The sequence below is a fragment of the Puccinia triticina genome, chromosome 10A, assembly GCF_026914185.1.
Source record: "Puccinia triticina chromosome 10A, complete sequence".
NCBI lineage: Eukaryota > Fungi > Basidiomycota > Pucciniomycetes > Pucciniales > Pucciniaceae > Puccinia > Puccinia triticina.
Genome location: NC_070567.1, coordinates 4,985,721 through 5,002,410, shown reverse-complemented (window position 1 = coordinate 5,002,410; position 16,690 = coordinate 4,985,721). Strand labels below are relative to the sequence as shown.

The window sequence follows — 16,690 nt, the reverse complement described above, 5'->3', positions numbered from 1 at the left end:
GGCAGAAGGATTCCCACGCTGGGATGAGATATAGTGGCAGAAACACCAAGAAACTATCAAAGTAGTGATATTTTGGAACTGATCAGACTGTAGCTGCTACATTTGGGGGTTTTGTGTTCAGTAAAGGTGCATAATTAAAATTTGTGGGCTTTTAAACATTTTGGTCACCATCTGGCAGAAGGATTCCCACTCTGGGATGACATATAGTGGCAGAGACACCAAGAAACTATCAAAGTAGTGATATTTGGGAACTGATCAGACTGTAGCTGCTACATTTGGGCGTTTTGTGGTCAGTAAAGGTACACAATACAACTTTGGAGGCTTCTAAGAATTTTAGTCACCCTCTGGCAGAAGGATTCCCACGCTGGGATGAGTTATAGTGGCAGAAACACCAAGAAACTACCAAAGTAGTGATATTTGGAAACTGATCAGCCTGTAGCTGCTATAGGGGGTTTTTGAAAGATTTCAAGCAACCAAGAGTTTTCTTTTCATTAGACTTGTTCTCTACTCTAAGTACATTGTTGTTTAAAGTAAAGTAATAATGAAAAGATCATTACCTAAGAGCAGGCAGCTTGACCCCTGTCTACTAGTGGTGATTATAGAGATGAGAGAAGTAGAAAAGAAAAGTCCTGTGTCCTTTCTCTTTTCTGGTGAGTACAAGCATGAATCAATGCACCATTAGCTCTTTCTCATCTATGTCTTGAGGGAACATTAGTTCTTACTTGGATGGAAGTTTTCCTTCCTTTTTTCCAGTTATTGTTCAGCGTGGGAGAAACGGCGGATGAGTGCGGCAAACTCGTCTAGACAAGAATTGCGACGTTTCATTTTCATTTAGCCTCTTTATTTCTCTTTTCCAGCTTTTGCAACTACTCACCGAGTGTTTCTCCTACTCTTTGAGTGGATTCGGTTCATACTGTCTTTTCCTGCTCAATTGAGACTAAAGGATATGGGATGCGGCGTTAGCTCAACATCTAGATCAGCTCAACAGATAAAGAGACCAGCCGCTTACCTTTGGCGCTTGCTTCGGTTATTCTGTCTGCGAGTGTCTTGCGGTTGTGGCTTTCCACTAACCTTATTTTTCTGCTCGCTTGGTTCGGACCTGCATGCATCAGAGTGATGTGTCAGTTTTACAACCTCGCGGCTGGTTTTTGGACTGCGGAAGGTGGTTCGCTTTGCTTACGAGATTCTACAGCTGATTGAGCTCCCGGCCGCTTTCCCAATTTATGGGCGCATAGCCGTTCACCTAGCTGTATAGTTTCACAGCCTCCCATGCTTCGAGTCGCGAGATGCAAAGCAGGCCCTGGAATCCGGATGACTGATAGGCTTGCAAGGGACTTCTTGATGACTGTCCTGCCGGTCGGTTTAGTGAGGAAATCTGCAGCGTTGTTGGTGGTCTTGACGTAGATTGCAACTATTAGGCCGACGGCAATTAGCTCTCTGACAAAGTGCAGACGAATCGACATATGCTTCGTTCAGAAGCTGTTCTGCGATGTCTTGCTCTTTGCCAAGTCTAGAGCGCTGCAATTGTCAATATGAACTTTGATGGACTTGAGGCCGGGAAAGATTGTGATTTCATCGGCCAGGTTGGCTATCCAGGCTAGATCGCGTCCAAGGTCCGAGAAGGCCTTGTACTCAGCTTTTGTAGTCAAGAGAGACACTGTTGGTTGCTTTGAAGACTTCCAGTTAATTAAGTGGTTTCCGGACTGAACGACGAAACCTGTTGTTGATCTCTGGGTGTCCGGGCAGTTGCCCCAATCCGAGTCAACAAAGGCTTGTACAGTTGAGTTTTGTTGCCTGCCATAGGTTAGGCCGACATCTTTTGTTCCCTTGAGGTATTGGAAGACCTGGACTGCCGCTTGGAAATGCTTGATTCCCGGGTGTTCTAGAAACTGTGACAGGGTGCTCATAGCGTACGCAATATCCGGTCTTGTGAGAATGCTCAAGTAGTTGAGCGAGCCGACTAGCGCCCTATAGCTTATCCCTTTTTCCGCAAATGCTTGGATTTCAGTCGGTGTTGCTTTCTTGAGGTATTCCCTTGGGTTGAGCGGACAGGACAAGGGGTGAAGGTTTTCAAGACCAAATTCTTGAAGTTTGCGTTTGATGTATTGGGTTTGATTGATTTGCAAGCCATTTTTGAATTGCTCAATGTTCATTCCAAGGAGGAATTCAGCCTGGCCCATGTACTTAATCTCAAATTCTCTTTCCATTTCCGCTTTGAATACCTCTGGTTCCGCACTGATGATGACCAAGTCGTCCACGTGCGCAAAGATCCAGGTCAGCGGCTTTCCACTTTCCGTGGTGCGCCAGAAAACGCAAGGGTCGGACAGGGCAGCCTTGAACCCTAGCGTGAACATATATTTTGACAGTCGCTTATACCACACCAACGGCGCTTGCCGCAGCCCGTAGATTGCCTTTTTTAGTTCTAAGACCGAGTTTGGGGGGCAGTTCGGGCCAGGAGGGGGCAGGAGCGTCACCTTGTCTTCTAGTGGACAGGTCAGGAAGGTGCTCCTGACGTCCAGTTGATGAATGAGGAGACCGTTATTCACAGCAAAGGACAGCAGGAATCTGAGCAATGCCGGCTTTCCGGTTGGCGCATATTTTGCCTCGAAGTTAAGCCCGTGGGTTTGCTTGAAGCCCTGAGTGCAGATCCTTGCCTTGAATTCAATTACTTGGTTTTTGGAGCCAAGCTTTTTCCGGTAAGCCCACGTGGATGGAATTGGGTCGTTGGTTTCGACCCCAACGCGGACTATCCAAACCTCATGCTTCTTCATGTTTTCAATTTCACGCTCTTCAGCCTCCTTCCATTGCTCGTTTTCAGGTCCCGCCATCGCCTGCTTATGATTCTTTGGTTCGATTGAAACCGTAACTGTATAGGCTTGCTTCCTTTCTCTCTTGCCTTCAACGATGTTTTGGTTGTCGATTGCTCCGATAATCTCTCTTGGGGGAGGTGTTAGGTCATCCTCCCATGGTGAGGTTTCACTCTCAGGTACTGAGCGTGTTCTGCCGGCTTTCATTTTGCTGAGTATGTCCTCTCTTTCCTTTTCATCTTTGGTGTTGTCCGAGTCGAAGTCCGCGAGTTCTGATGTCGGTGGGTTTGTGTCTTCTTCAAACAGCAGATCCGCTTCAGCAGCAAAATTGGGCATTCTATCAACATTTTTTACCAGTTGATTCCGGCGAAGCGCTCCGCATGACGGGAAAGCACTCTTGTCAAAGTGTGCGTGTTTGTCCGTGAATACTTGCTTGTCTTCAAGTCGGAATACCTTGTAGGAGGAATAGTCGTTCTCGTACCCTACTAAGACGCCTTCCCATGAGATCGGTCCAAATTTCTCCACTCTGTGCTGCTTTGGTTTCACGACCCACACTCTGCAGCCAAACGGCCTGAAGTAGTTCATGTTTGGAGGCGTTTTGAATAGAAGCTCGACTGGGCACTTCTTGCTTTTTGAGAGAGACGGTAAGCAATTGGTGGTAGCGGTCGCCATTTGAACGGCCTCACCCCACCATTCTGGCGCCACATTTGACTGCATGATCATGCATCTGGTCATGTTGATCAAGGTGCGGTTGGCACGCTCCGCTAGACCGTTGTTTTGCGGTGTGTACGGGGGTGCCACGTTGTGCTGAATTCCCGATTCTTTGAGTATAGCACCTAGGTCCTTGTTGCAGAATTCTCCGCCACCGTCTGTAACTAGCTTCTTCATTGTGTGGCCTGTTTGTTTTTTGAAGAGAGTTCGGAAGTTTTCAATGGCCTCTGCTGCTTGACTTTTCTCTTTCAGGATAACGGAGTGTATGTAGCCGGCGTATTGGTCAACTAGTGTCAGGAAGTAACGAGCGTTTCCGTTGGTTGGAGGTGAGATTGGCCCAACGAGGTCGCCATGAATAACTTCTAGTGGAGCGTTTGATGGCTTGAAGTTGCTCTTACAGGATAGGCGAACTGCCTTACCCTGCATGCACGCGGCGCAGGCGTGTGTCTTAGACAGGTCCAAGGGTGTTGATACCGCAGCTGCAATCCTCGCAGATCCGGCGTAACTGAGTCGGTTATGCCATTTGACAAAGTCGGACGGTGGTTTTGCCGTTTCGGTTAAGAGACCAACAATCAGGTTTTCCGGATCCAGAACTCCTTTGATTTCTAAGAGATCATTCGAGACGTCGACTGCGAATGGTTGGCCGCTGTCTATTCTCACTGCGTAGCCGTCCGCTCCTTGCTGTATTAGAGCCTTCGATTTCATTAGCTGGACTAGTGAGACAAGGTTGCGCGTGAGGTTCGGGACGTAAAGCGCATCCTTCAGCGTAAGAGTGCCGCCGTTTGCAAGAGGCAGAGTTGCATCACCTCGAGCTGTTGCAACTAGATCGCCTGGCCCACTCCCCGTGACTATTTCAATACTGACTGGGTTTGTTTGTTTAAAGTAGCCAAATCCGTTCAGCATATGGTTGCTGGCGCCAGAATCTAGAATTGTCGTCTGGTGTTCTTTGGTGCTAGACAGGTAGCTGAAGAAGGGGCGAATGTTGTCGCTCATTGGAGTTCGATCGGTCTGAGTCGTGGTGTGGTACGACACTCCGTTTAGTTTTTGCTCATTTCGTTTTTCCATGGCCTCCTTAAATTTTGATGGGTGAACTGTCCAGCATTCGCTCTCGGGGTGCTTGGCGGCGGGATTATGTTTCTCTCCGTAACATTTTATGGGGTTGTAAACCTTCTTTTTCTTATTCACTGTTTCCGCCGCGAGAGCTGTTGTAGTACCGTTTGCCAAGCTAGGTTCAGGAGCCTTTCTCTTGCTTGAACGTTCAAAGCGGCCGACTTCCCTGAGTCTGTTGATGACGAATTTTGGCTTTCCGAGCGAGTTAAGATCACCAAACAGGCTCTGCATGAGGAACGGCCTCTTTTTAGTGATGCGGCTGATGATGCTACAGCATATAACAAAATCCGGCACAATGATCAACAAGGATTCAAACTTCGCCAAGCATTCCTCGATTCCTGCGATGTACGAGGCCATGTCGTCATGAAATTGTGTGTCTTCCCACTGCACCCAGACTTCGTAGCTCGCAAGTATGGAGCCCAAGGCGTATACCGACTTGAACATCTGCCATAACTCGAAAGGATTCTTCGAGTTATTTTTCTTCACGATAGTGTTTAACACGCCATCGGTCAGATTGGAACACAGAAGATTAGCTGCTTTTTGTGCTTTCGTTTTGGATCTTCTGGTCATATTGGGCAGCGGGGGTTCATCGATGAAGTGCTCGAGATTGTATTCTGCAAGAACCATTCGAATCTTCTTCTCCCAGATCTCGAAGTTTTCACCGTTGAAGGTAGGCACTTTCATAGTTGGTTTTCCTCCAATGTTGGAATCGCTAGATTCATTATCGGAGTCAGCCATTTCGCTGTCCTGCTCCTAGTTTGTTGAATTAGAGGTTGCTTTCGAGAGTCGAGACTGTAAATCTGAAAGATTTCAAGCAACTAAGAGTTTTCTTTTCATTAGACTTGTTCTCTACTCTAAGTACATTGTTGTTTAAAGTAAAGTAATAATGAAAAGGTCATTACCTAAGAGCAGGCAGCTTGACCGCTGTCTACTAGTGGTGATTATAGAGATGAGAGAAGTAGAAAAGAAAAGTCCTGTGTCCTTTCTCTTTTCTGGTGAGTACGAGCATGAATCAATGCACCATTAGCTCTTTCTCATCTATGTCTTGAGGGAACATTAGTTCTTACTTGGATGGAAGTTTTCCTTCCCTTTTTCCAGTTATTGTTCAGCGTGGGAGAAACGGCGGATGAGTGCGGCAACCTCGTCTAGACAAGAATTGCGACGTTTCATTTTCATTTAGCCTCTTTATTTCTCTTTTCCAGCTTTTGCAACTACTCACCAAGTGTTTCTCCTACTCTTTGAGTGGATTCGGTTCATACTGTCTTTTCCTGCTCAATTGAGACTAAAGGATATGGGATGCGGCGTTAGCTCAACATCTAGATCAGCTCAACAGATAAAGATACCAGCCGCTTACCTTTGGCGCTTGCTTTGGTTATTCTGTCTGCGAGTGTCTTGCGGTTGTGGCTTTCCACTAACCTTATTTTTCTGCTTGCTTGGTTCGGACCTGCATGCATCAGAGTGATGTGTCAGTTTTACAACCTCGCGGCTGGTTTTTGGACTGCAGAAGGTGGTTCGCTTTGCTTACCAGATTCCGCAGCTGATTGAGCTCCCAGCCGCTTTCCCAATTTATGGGCGCATAGCCGTTCACCTAGCTGTATAGTTTCACAGTTTTGTGGTAAGTAAAGGTGCATAATGAAACTTTGAGGGCTTCTTAACATTTTAGTAGCCATATGGCGGAAGAACTGTCACGCTGGGATGAGATATCGTGGCAGAAACACCAAGAAACTACCAAAGTAGTGATATTTGGGAACTGATCAGACTGTAGCTGCTATATTTGGGGCTTTTGTGGTCAGTATACAAACATAATGAAACTTTGGGGGCTAGCAAAAATTTTGGTCACCATCTGGCAAAAGTATTTCCAGGCTGGGATGAGATGTAGTGGCAGAAACACCAAGAGACTACCAAAGTAGTGATATTTGGGAACTGATCAGCCTGTAGGTGCTACATTTGGGAGTTTTGTGGTCAGTAAAGGTACATGACAAAACTTTGGGGGCTTTTAAACATTTTAGTCACCATCTGGCAGAAGGATTCCCACGCTGGACTGAGATACAGTGGCAGAAACACCAAGAAACTACCAAAGTAGTGATATTTGGAAACTGATGTTTTGTGGTCAGTAAAGGTACATAATGAAACTTTGGGGGCTTGTAAAAATTTTGGTCACCATCTGGCAGAATGATTCCCAGGCTGGGATGAGATATAGTGGCAGAAACACCAAGAGACTACCAAAGTAGTGATATTTGGGAACTGATCAGACTGTAGCTGCTATATTAGGGGGTTTTGTGGTCTGTAAAGGTACATAACGAAATTTGGGGGATTTTTTCAACATTTTGATAACAATATGACAGAAGAATTCTCATGCTGGGATGAGATATAGTGGCAGAAACACCAAGAAACTACCAAAGTAGTGATATTTGGGAACTGATCAGACTGTAGCTGCTACATTTGGGGGTTTTGTGGTCAGTAAATGTACGCGATGAAACTTTGGGGTCTTGTCAACATTTTGGTCACCATCTGGCAGAAGGATTCCCACGCTGGGATGAGATATAGTGGCAGAAACACCAAGAAACTACCAAAGTAGTGATATTTGGAAACTGATCAGACTGTAGCTGCTATATTAGGGGGTTTTGTGGTCTGTAAAGGTACATAATGAAAATTTGGGGGATTTTCAACATTTTGATAACAATATGGCAGAAGAATTCTCATGCTGGGATGAGATATAGTGGCAGAAACACCAAGAAACTACAAAAGTAGTGATATTTGGGAACTGATCAGACTGTAGCTGCTATATTAGGGGGTTTTGTGGTCTGTAAAGGTACATAATGAAAATTTGGGGGATTTTCAACATTTTGATAACAATATGGCAGAAGAATTCTCATGCTGGGATGAGATATAGTCGCAGAAACACCAAGAAACTACAAAAGTAGTGATGTTTGGGAACTGATCAGACTGTAGCTGCTACATTTGGGGGTTTTGTGGTCAGTAAATGTACGCAATGAAACTTTGGGGGCTTTTAAACATTTTGGTCACCATCTGGCAGAAGGATTCCCACTCTGGGATGAGATACAGTGGCAGAAACACCAAGAAACTACCAAAGTAGTGATATTTGGAAACTGATCAGACTGTAGTTCCTACATTTGGGGGTTTTGTGGTCATTAAAGGTACTAAAGGAAACTTTGGGGGCTTGCAAACATTTTGGTCACCATCTGGCAGAAGGATTCCCATGCTGGGATGAGCTATAGTGGCAGAAACACCAAGAAACTACCAAAGTAGTGATATTTGGGAACTGATCAGACTGTAGCTGCTACATTTGGTGTTTTTGTGCTTGGTAAAGGTACATAATGAAACTTTGGGGGCTTTCCAACATTTTGGTAACCATATGGCAGAAGAATTCCCATGTTACAATGAGATATAGTGGCAGAAACACCAAGAAACTACCAAAGTAGTGATATTTGGAAAGTGATCAGACTGTAGCTGCCACATTAGGGGTTTTGTGGTCAGTAAAGGTACATAATGAAACTTTGGGTGCTTTTCAACATTTTGGTAACAATATGTTGGAAGAATTTCCATGCTGGGATGAGATATAGTGGCAGAAACACCAAGAAACTATCAAAGTAGTGATATTTGGCAATTGATCAGATTGTAGCTGCTGCATAATGGATGTGACCCCAAACACAACATTTCTGCGTTCTATATGCAGAACAATTGTTGGATGAAATTTTATGTGGAAATATTCCTTGTTAATCTGTATTTGATAACAAAAGTAGATAAAAAAAAACCTGACAAAAATATGCTAAACCATGGTAAACTAATTTCAAAAAGTCCATCTATGCATGTAGCACTTCAAGTATGATGTGCAATATCTTCAGAAAGTTCAACCAACCAAATTAACAATGCATGCAGGATGGTATCACAAGACAGGTCAGGGGTCAATGTTTTACCTTTTTTGAAAAAAAGTAGATTTGGAGACTTCAGATGACATCAATTGTTGAAGTAAAAAAAAAAAAAGAAAAAAAAATTGAGACCCCTCAGCCACCCTGGATTGATCCTCAAACCTGCAATGTTTTTTTTTTCATGAAGAATTGAATGGTGTATGTAGAAATCTGTGAATGTTATCAGGCAAAAAAAAAGATTCCTGTGGCTTGAAGCTAACACAGGGGGAAGGAGAGAGATTATAGAAGAGTATTAAGGAGACATGGAACACAGACAAAGGTATCAAGAGGAAAAAAAAATGATCAATATAAATTGATCAATATACGCTATATTGATCAATATATGACATTGCAAAGGGTCATGCTAAATGCACCCCAAGCTTTTACTTCATGCACCCCAAAAGGGGGTACAGCCCCCATGTACCCCAACATACTTGGGGTATAGAACCTCTTACCCCATGGGCGATGGGGTACAGCACACATTACCCCATATGTATTGGGGTGCGACTTAAGGTACCCCAAGACTGGCAAAATACATGGGGTGCACAGCACAGGCACCCCATCATAGGTGGCGTACAAAGACCCCACACCCCAATCTTCACAAAGTCAGTCCGCGTGAAAGGGGTCCGCTGCTAGGCACCCCAGGTACATTTGGGGTGTCACACCAACCTAGATATATTGGGGTACCGTGGAGACTTAGACTCTCAAGGTCCAACATCATCCAGCAACCTTACCCCACCGCACCGCTCAGCAACCAACCCAGCATACCGACCAACATGTCGAACACCCCAAACCAACCAAATACCAGCACAGGCATCACGGTCCCCCCAGAGATTTGGTTGCAAATGCAACAGCTCCTGGCAGCATTTGGACCCTCGGCTCCGGCTCCACCCTTGGCTCCGGCTCCAATGATTCCTCCAGTGGATCCTCCCCCTCGATCGGCTTCTCCAAAGTCTCCATTGTTAATCCCTCCCTTGGTTCAATCACCCAAATCTTCGGTGATATCACTTATCCCTCCCTTAGATCAGACTGACGCAATGACTCTGGCACCAGACATTGAACTATCCAATCATAGCTCCGACCACGCACCAGCTCCCCCAGATTCTGCAAGCGAAAAAAACAAGCAAACGGTCCAGTCAGCTCACAATGCCGTTATTACCAACCATCCTCCCCCAAATGGTGCACTGCAAAAAAAACTTGGTCAACTGCTTGCAGTTGACATGCAGGATACTCAAGCCAAGCTACCATTGTAACTCCACCTGAATGCACAAGTGCCTTTGTTGGCACAGTCACTGTGCAAGGTGCACAGTGACTGTGCATTGAAGCTTTGGTTGAGTCAAACCTTGGGTAAGGCTGGTGTAACACCACAAGCTTCCTCAGAGTTACCACATGTCAACTGCTCACAGTTGACACAGTTTTTTTGCAGTGGTGTGATTACTAATATAAAAGACTACAATTACAACGCGGGTGGTAAGAATGTCTTGAATCTCTCAATCTGCCAGTGATACCATACCAAATCTGAATTTTCTTTGTATTTTCACTGTTTCAGCACCGTTGGATCCTCCGCCCCTCAAAAAGTTTCTCTCAATGGATGACTTGGTCAGGTTCTGTCAGGACTGGGCCAAATCTCATGGATACGCGATTTTCAAAGCCCACTCGAATGCCCACAAAAATGTGTACATCCGGTGCGATTGATCCGGTGAATTTCGTGGCTCAGTCCTGAATCAGTCTGGACGGAAAACCTCAACCGCAAAAATCCAGTGCCCGTTCGAACTGAAAGGCTCTATTCCCACCAGCAAGAAGATTACAAACAAGACTTGGACTCTTGAGATCCAACATGGCCAACACAACCACGAGGCATTGGCGGCACCCTCTTCTCATTCCGCTCACAAGCAGCTGCTTCCTGAACAATTTGAAGATATTCAAAAGCTCTCCCAGTCCAATCTCAAGCCGGCGCAGATCCTACTCCAGCTCCAAACCTCGGATAACCAGACTTATGCAACCAACAAAACCGTTAGCAATGCTCTTCAAAAGATTCGTCGGGAAGATTTGAACGGCAGGTCGTCAACCGAGGCTCTCTTATGTATCTTGAAGGAATCCAACTGGACCTTTGATGTCCAGGTGGCAGATAACGGTGCAATCAGAACTCTTTTTTTCGCTCACCCCGGGTCCATCCACCTTGCACGGATCAATCACCACGTCGCCCTGTTGGATTCCACTTACAAAACTAATAAATATGACCTCCCCTTGCTACACGTCATTGGTCAAGCTGCATCTAACCGATCTTTCTCAATCGGATTTTGTTTCATGGCTCACGAAGACACCGACAGTTATATCTGGTCAGTCAACTGCCTGAGAAAGCACATCTGGCGACCTCAACGCACCCCCAAAGTATTCATCACCGATTGGGACAAAGCGTTACGTTCGGCCTTGGCTGAAGTTTTCCCGGGCACACAAAGTAACCTATGTACTTGGCACCTTAACAAGAACATCACGACCAACTGTAAAAAGCACTTTCCAGCACCAGTTGAAAAACCAAAAACTAGTTCAACTAAGGACCCCGCTCCAGAAAAACCGAAACCGGACCCTTGGAAGGACTTCATGTCTCTTTGGGGCCAAGTCACCCAAGCAAAGACGCCTGAGATATATCTGGAGAGAATCGATGCGTTGAAGAAACACCTTGGAACTTGGCCGGCTGTCCTGGAATACCTTGAGACCTATATTCTACCGGTGAAGGAGCTCTTCATTGTCGCTTGGGCTTGTCAGTTTCCCCATCTCCAAAACCTCAATACCTCCCGTGTGGAATTGGGCCATGCCTACCTCAAATCCTTCATAAAAAACTCGACTGGCGACTTACTATTGGTCTTCAAGTCTCTAGCACTTGCGGTTGACACACAAATCAATCAGGTTCACGAGTCAATAGGACAGGATACCGTCAAGACGCTCGTCAAGGTGCCAAAGTGCTTCATCCTTCTTCTCGGACACATCTCAACGTTTGCACTCAAGGAGTGTATCAAGCAATTCGATCGGCTCAAGAACTTCGATGCCACAGAGCCGTGCTCGCATACAGTTTTGATTGGCCTTGGAATACCGTGCCCACATATCATAACCAAAGTTTTGGAACGGGGCGATGCTTTGGCTCCAGATGATTTCCACTTGCAGTGGCATCTGAAGTATAATCCCGAGATCACTGTAAGTACAAGCCTTCTCCACAAGTTGACATTCAATAGCTGATTCAAGCCAAAAAAACCATTGTTTCAGAAACCTGACACTCCAGAAATCGATTTGGACGAGGAAATGAAACTCATCATGGTGTCACTCTTGCACGAAGAGCCCAACAAAGTTTTGGATTTGATCGACCAAATCCAAAACATTATTGCTGGAACTCATAAGGCTGTACCCATCCAAGCACCCGAAATCAAAAAGAGCACCAAAGGTCGGCCTTCAGCCAAGAAAAAAACATCATCAACAAAAAGAAATCCCTCGGCGTTTGAAATCGTCAAAGCTAAGCTAAATCGCGAGCGTATTGCTAAGAAACAAGCCTTGGAGGCGCCCAGAAAACCGAAGTCCAAAAGAGTCAAGATCACCGGCGGCGATGATACTGAATCGTCTGAGGAGGAACCTCTTGAATACAGAAACAAGTCGGCTTCAAGCAACGGCAACAATAATGGTGACAGCGATGGTAATGATGACAGCAACGATAATCGTGACAGCGACAATCAAGAAATGGAAAAAGAGAAGCAGCCTAGTGTGCCTGAGGTGGGAGTGACAGGCTCTGTCGAGGTAAAGTTTTTTTTAGTTTTAATGTGCCTTTTTGCTAGCTGCAAGTGTGCTAAATTAATTTTTGATCAGCCCAACTATCTCTCACAGATCCCCGGACATCTCCAACAGTTCATTCCGAACATTTTCAACCCCGCCGCCGATGGGAACTGTGGATTTCACTGTGTAGCAAAAGCCCTTGGGTACAATGAAGACGGGTGGTTCCGCGTCAGGGAGGAGATGCTCAAGGAAGCATCGGAATACAGAGCTGTTTACACAAAATTACAGGGCGGCGATGATGTAATGACAAAAATCCTAGAAAGGATCAAGGTCGAAACCAAGGAAATGGACATACAGCCCAACAAATGGCTTTCAAGGATTGATCACGGTCAGATACTTGCAAACACTTACGGACAGCCAGTAATTTTCCTATCTATCAGTTCTTGCGGCACCTACCTCCCGTTACGCGTTGGTCCCTCTGGCGAATCCGACAGGGTATATCTACTCCATGTCAATGGTAATCATTGGGTTTTGCCCAATGTGGTGGCGATTGACGGCGTCAAACCTATTCCCCCTCCTATCTTGGCATCTCGGGTGACTTCAAAGAATGCTAAAAACTGGTTGAATCATATCCAAGAGGGACTTGCTCTCTACTGCAAGTCCCTCGCCCGTGCTTGATTTCTTTTTTGTTTGTTTTTTACTATTATTATTATTATTGCTGAATATACACGCTATTGGGCTTTCTAAAGTAGAATGCAATGCTGTACACCAAAAACAGCCTCAAGCTGTTCTCTCCAATAGACCCCACAAACACAACCCAAGATGCACCCCAATAATTTTTTAAATTGGGGTGCAAGTCAGTCAAGCAAAAGGTCATTTTAGGGTGTAAGTGATTTGCACCCCAACTTACTTGGGGTATGGGATGATTTACCCCAACATCCGGGCTGTACATGAGTTTTTGGCTGAGTACACCAACTATTTTGGGGTGCTTAGTTGTGCACCCCATGGAAACAGGGGTGCAAGTAGGAATACCCCAAGTTTATTGGGGTACCCAACGCTATACCCCATTTCTTTGGGGTGCATGAAGTAAAAGCTTGGGGTGCATTTAGCATGACCCCATTGCAAATTCATCCATCTTGGTAGTGGTACCTAGTACCGCACCCGGCACCGCTGCGCGGGTGCAAGGCGGGTGCAAGGGGGTACCCACCAAGCGGTACTAGGTACCTGCCGCGGGTACCAAATGACTATCTCTAACTCAGCCTATCAAAACCCATTTGTGCCATGGGCAGCCCAGTTTCAGTGGGATTCACCCCACTCAGCCAATTAAGGCAGTAAGCACTGTAAAAAAAACACAAGAAACTGCTGCCAGTCAACATGCAATATTACAAAGGGGCTACATTGCATGTCAACTGGCAGCAGTTTATTGCATTTTTTTTTTCACAGTGAAAGTTGGCTGGGTTGTATCAATCCTCCTGACACTGTGTTTTTGTAAATAAGTTTAATAATGCAAAACAGTAAAAGAGGAATTTCCATAAGTTGAAGCAGCTGAGTGAAACAAAATCTTCAATTATTTCAGAAGTTTGGTTGATCATCACTTGATCTTTCAAGAAACAATGAAAACATCATACTGCACCACAAAACAAGTGAAGTGAATAGGTGTCAGGTGACATGCATTAACATGTGTGGAAAGCTCAGTGGTACTCCAACAATGGCCCCCTTGTCATCATCAGGGGTGGGAGTAAGGTTGGAATAAAGCTGGAATTAGCTTCACATCACCAGAAAACTAGTCCCCTTATTTTTTTTGGTGCTGATAGAGTTTTTTGGAAAGAATTAAACCAGGCCCATTCAAATGCTAATCATGATTTCTCCCTCAGATTTGAGCTATACATATTTCCTCCATCAAACCTTGTAATTCTAATTTATCCTTAAGGAGAGTGTGGGCAGATTAATGGTACAAAATTTGAAAGAAAACACATTTTTTGGAGCAAGCTTGGACCCTGCGGGCCCTCCTGGTTCTTTTACACTTGGGGAGCAGCAAGTATTTTTGATGTAGATGTATTTTATCAGTTCCCCGCTGGCACCAACCACAGAAATCAAATTTTTAGAACTAGTGATAGTAAAATATGTCATTCATATCCTGTATTTACTCACAGACTCTAGATTTATATGAAAATAAAAACCAGATAACCTACAGGCAAAACTGACTTGGATAGCTTTATGATCTGAAAAAAGGGAAAACTTTGCTTGATTGGACTCAAGCCTACAAAGACATAAATATTTGATTGAGTATTTCCTTTTTTTGGATACTATTACAGACAGATATGCAGAAATTTGGAATAAAACCCTCATCATCATACCTAGCTATGTAGGAGATAAGAGTTTTAGTGCCATTGATCAAACATACCACAATTTCTGCAATGTGCATACAAAGTTAATTGTGAAAGCAAGAGATAAATACTGTGTGTAAATAACATTTAATGTGCTCAAGTGCTTCTTTATGTTTATGGACAATTGTATGCTGATACTTTTAGTGTTTGCATAAGAAATCAATTACTATTCTGCCTCTAGGCACTGAGCAGTCCAAGCAACAGAACCTTCTTTACCCATTTCAAGATTGTCCAACTCTTTCATGTCATGATCACTCAATTCAAAGTCAAATATGTTGGCATTATCTTTCATATGATTGGGCTTAGTTGACTTTGGTAATGGCACAAAGCCCTTCTGAAGTGACCAGCGCAACAGAACTTGAGCTACGGTCTTGTTCACCTACAATGAAGAGTGTCAAGAATTTTAAATCTTCTTCCAGTCTTAAAAAACGCGTTGTAAGGTTATGCGGACAAGCACTTACTTTGGTGGCAATCTTTGACACTGTTTCATCTGACATGCGCTGTCCCTTAGCAAGTGGGCAATAGGCTTATACTACGATCCCATTGCGCTGACAGTAATCAACAAGTTCTTTTTGTTGAAACCAAGGATGTAATTCAAGCTGGATACAAGCATGCAATGTACCTTCAGCTTCATGAAAACTGTCCAAGTGGACACTTGGGATAAAATATATGTTTACGCAAGTATCATAGAGTTATAAGAAACATGAAGTTATTTGACAAACTTGATTAACCGCTGGGATTGGTCCCACATTTGCTTCTTCCAATTCTTTCAGATGACGCTCGCTAAAATTAGAAACGCCAATTGATTTTACCTTTCCATTCTTCTGAGCCTCAGCTAGAGTATGGCCAAAGTAGGAAACAGACTGTGAGCTCCAACTCGAGGGAATGACGGACAGAATTTATCTTTACCTAGCACCTTATAAGCCTCGTGTCGCGCCCGGCGTCCACCCAGCGGTTCGTGCAGTAGAACTAAATCCCAAGGTTTCCCAGAAGTATGACTGAGCGAACGTTCTAATGACTTTTCACCATTTTCAGACGATGGTATCTTAGTAGTCAGGAATATGGAATCCCATCCACTTTCACTATAAAAAAGATTTCAAGAAAAATAAACGGCCGCCCAGTTCGATGTCGGCTGTGATTAATTGCATGAACAGGACCCCCTAGTAGTGGTTCACCACAAAGTCTGGAAAGAGGTGGCGATATCTTACCATTTCTCTGCAGCTTGGGCCACGGCATATTCGTTTCGATAAAAAATTGCTGAGTCAAGATGGCGGTAGCCAATCTTGATCGCTTCACTACAGGCCTCTTCGGCGTTCCCTAGTCCCACCGTCCCAAATCCCAACAATGGCATTTGATAACCTAATTACAGTTCAATGCGAGAAAAAAAACCCGTTGATTGAAACATTGTGGAAGAATTTGTCATTGTTCTACCGTACCCACCCTGTTCGAGATCTCAAAAGTGTAAGCCTTACCTGTATTCAATGTGACCTGGCTTTGTAGGGTAAGCGTATTCGCAAAGGACATGCTGGGACTGATAGCAGGGCTCTCTAATGCCGGCAAACCGAAACCTGACATTCTGAAATTTTAAAAGGAGAACCTGATCAGAGAGAATAATGCACCTGTTGACCTGGCTGGGAATAAGGCCAGGACTGGTTGTCTTAAAATGCTCGAGGTTTTTTTATCTGCGCCTGCCCAGGGCCAGAAGACTGACGTTTCCCTCACAAATCGGTAAGACAAGTCAGCAGAGATCGATACCTGCCATGTGAATCAATGGCAATCTAATCGGTAATCGGGCAATGTCGGCGATTATCAGACAGGCTCAACTAACGCTCATGCAGCACGACATGTATCCAATCTTTGAGTTATTACAATCATTTTAACGAAGCAAAAGCGGGACGGCTGACCAGCTCATGGCCGTTAACTTTGGCGCGGCTCGTCACAATTCACTCCTATTCTCTCTTTCCGGGGAGAAGTCTTCGGCAACCGC

At 44.7% G+C, this 16,690-nt stretch overlaps 1 protein-coding gene across 1 annotated transcript; it reads right to left on the bottom strand.

Annotated features, from left to right (window-relative positions):
• Positions 1 to 14,869: 14,869 nt before the first annotated feature.
• PtA15_10A491 (uncharacterized protein) lies at positions 14,870 to 16,278 on the bottom strand (the record flags this gene model as incomplete). The annotated part of the gene is made up of 6 exons (XM_053160672.1): positions 14,870 to 15,082; positions 15,165 to 15,209; positions 15,426 to 15,538; positions 15,613 to 15,785; positions 15,912 to 16,062; positions 16,176 to 16,278. 6 exons carry the CDS (start codon positions 16,276 to 16,278, stop codon positions 14,870 to 14,872), a joined length of 798 nt encoding a protein of 265 aa, XP_053024623.1.
• Positions 16,279 to 16,690: the final 412 nt, after the last annotated feature.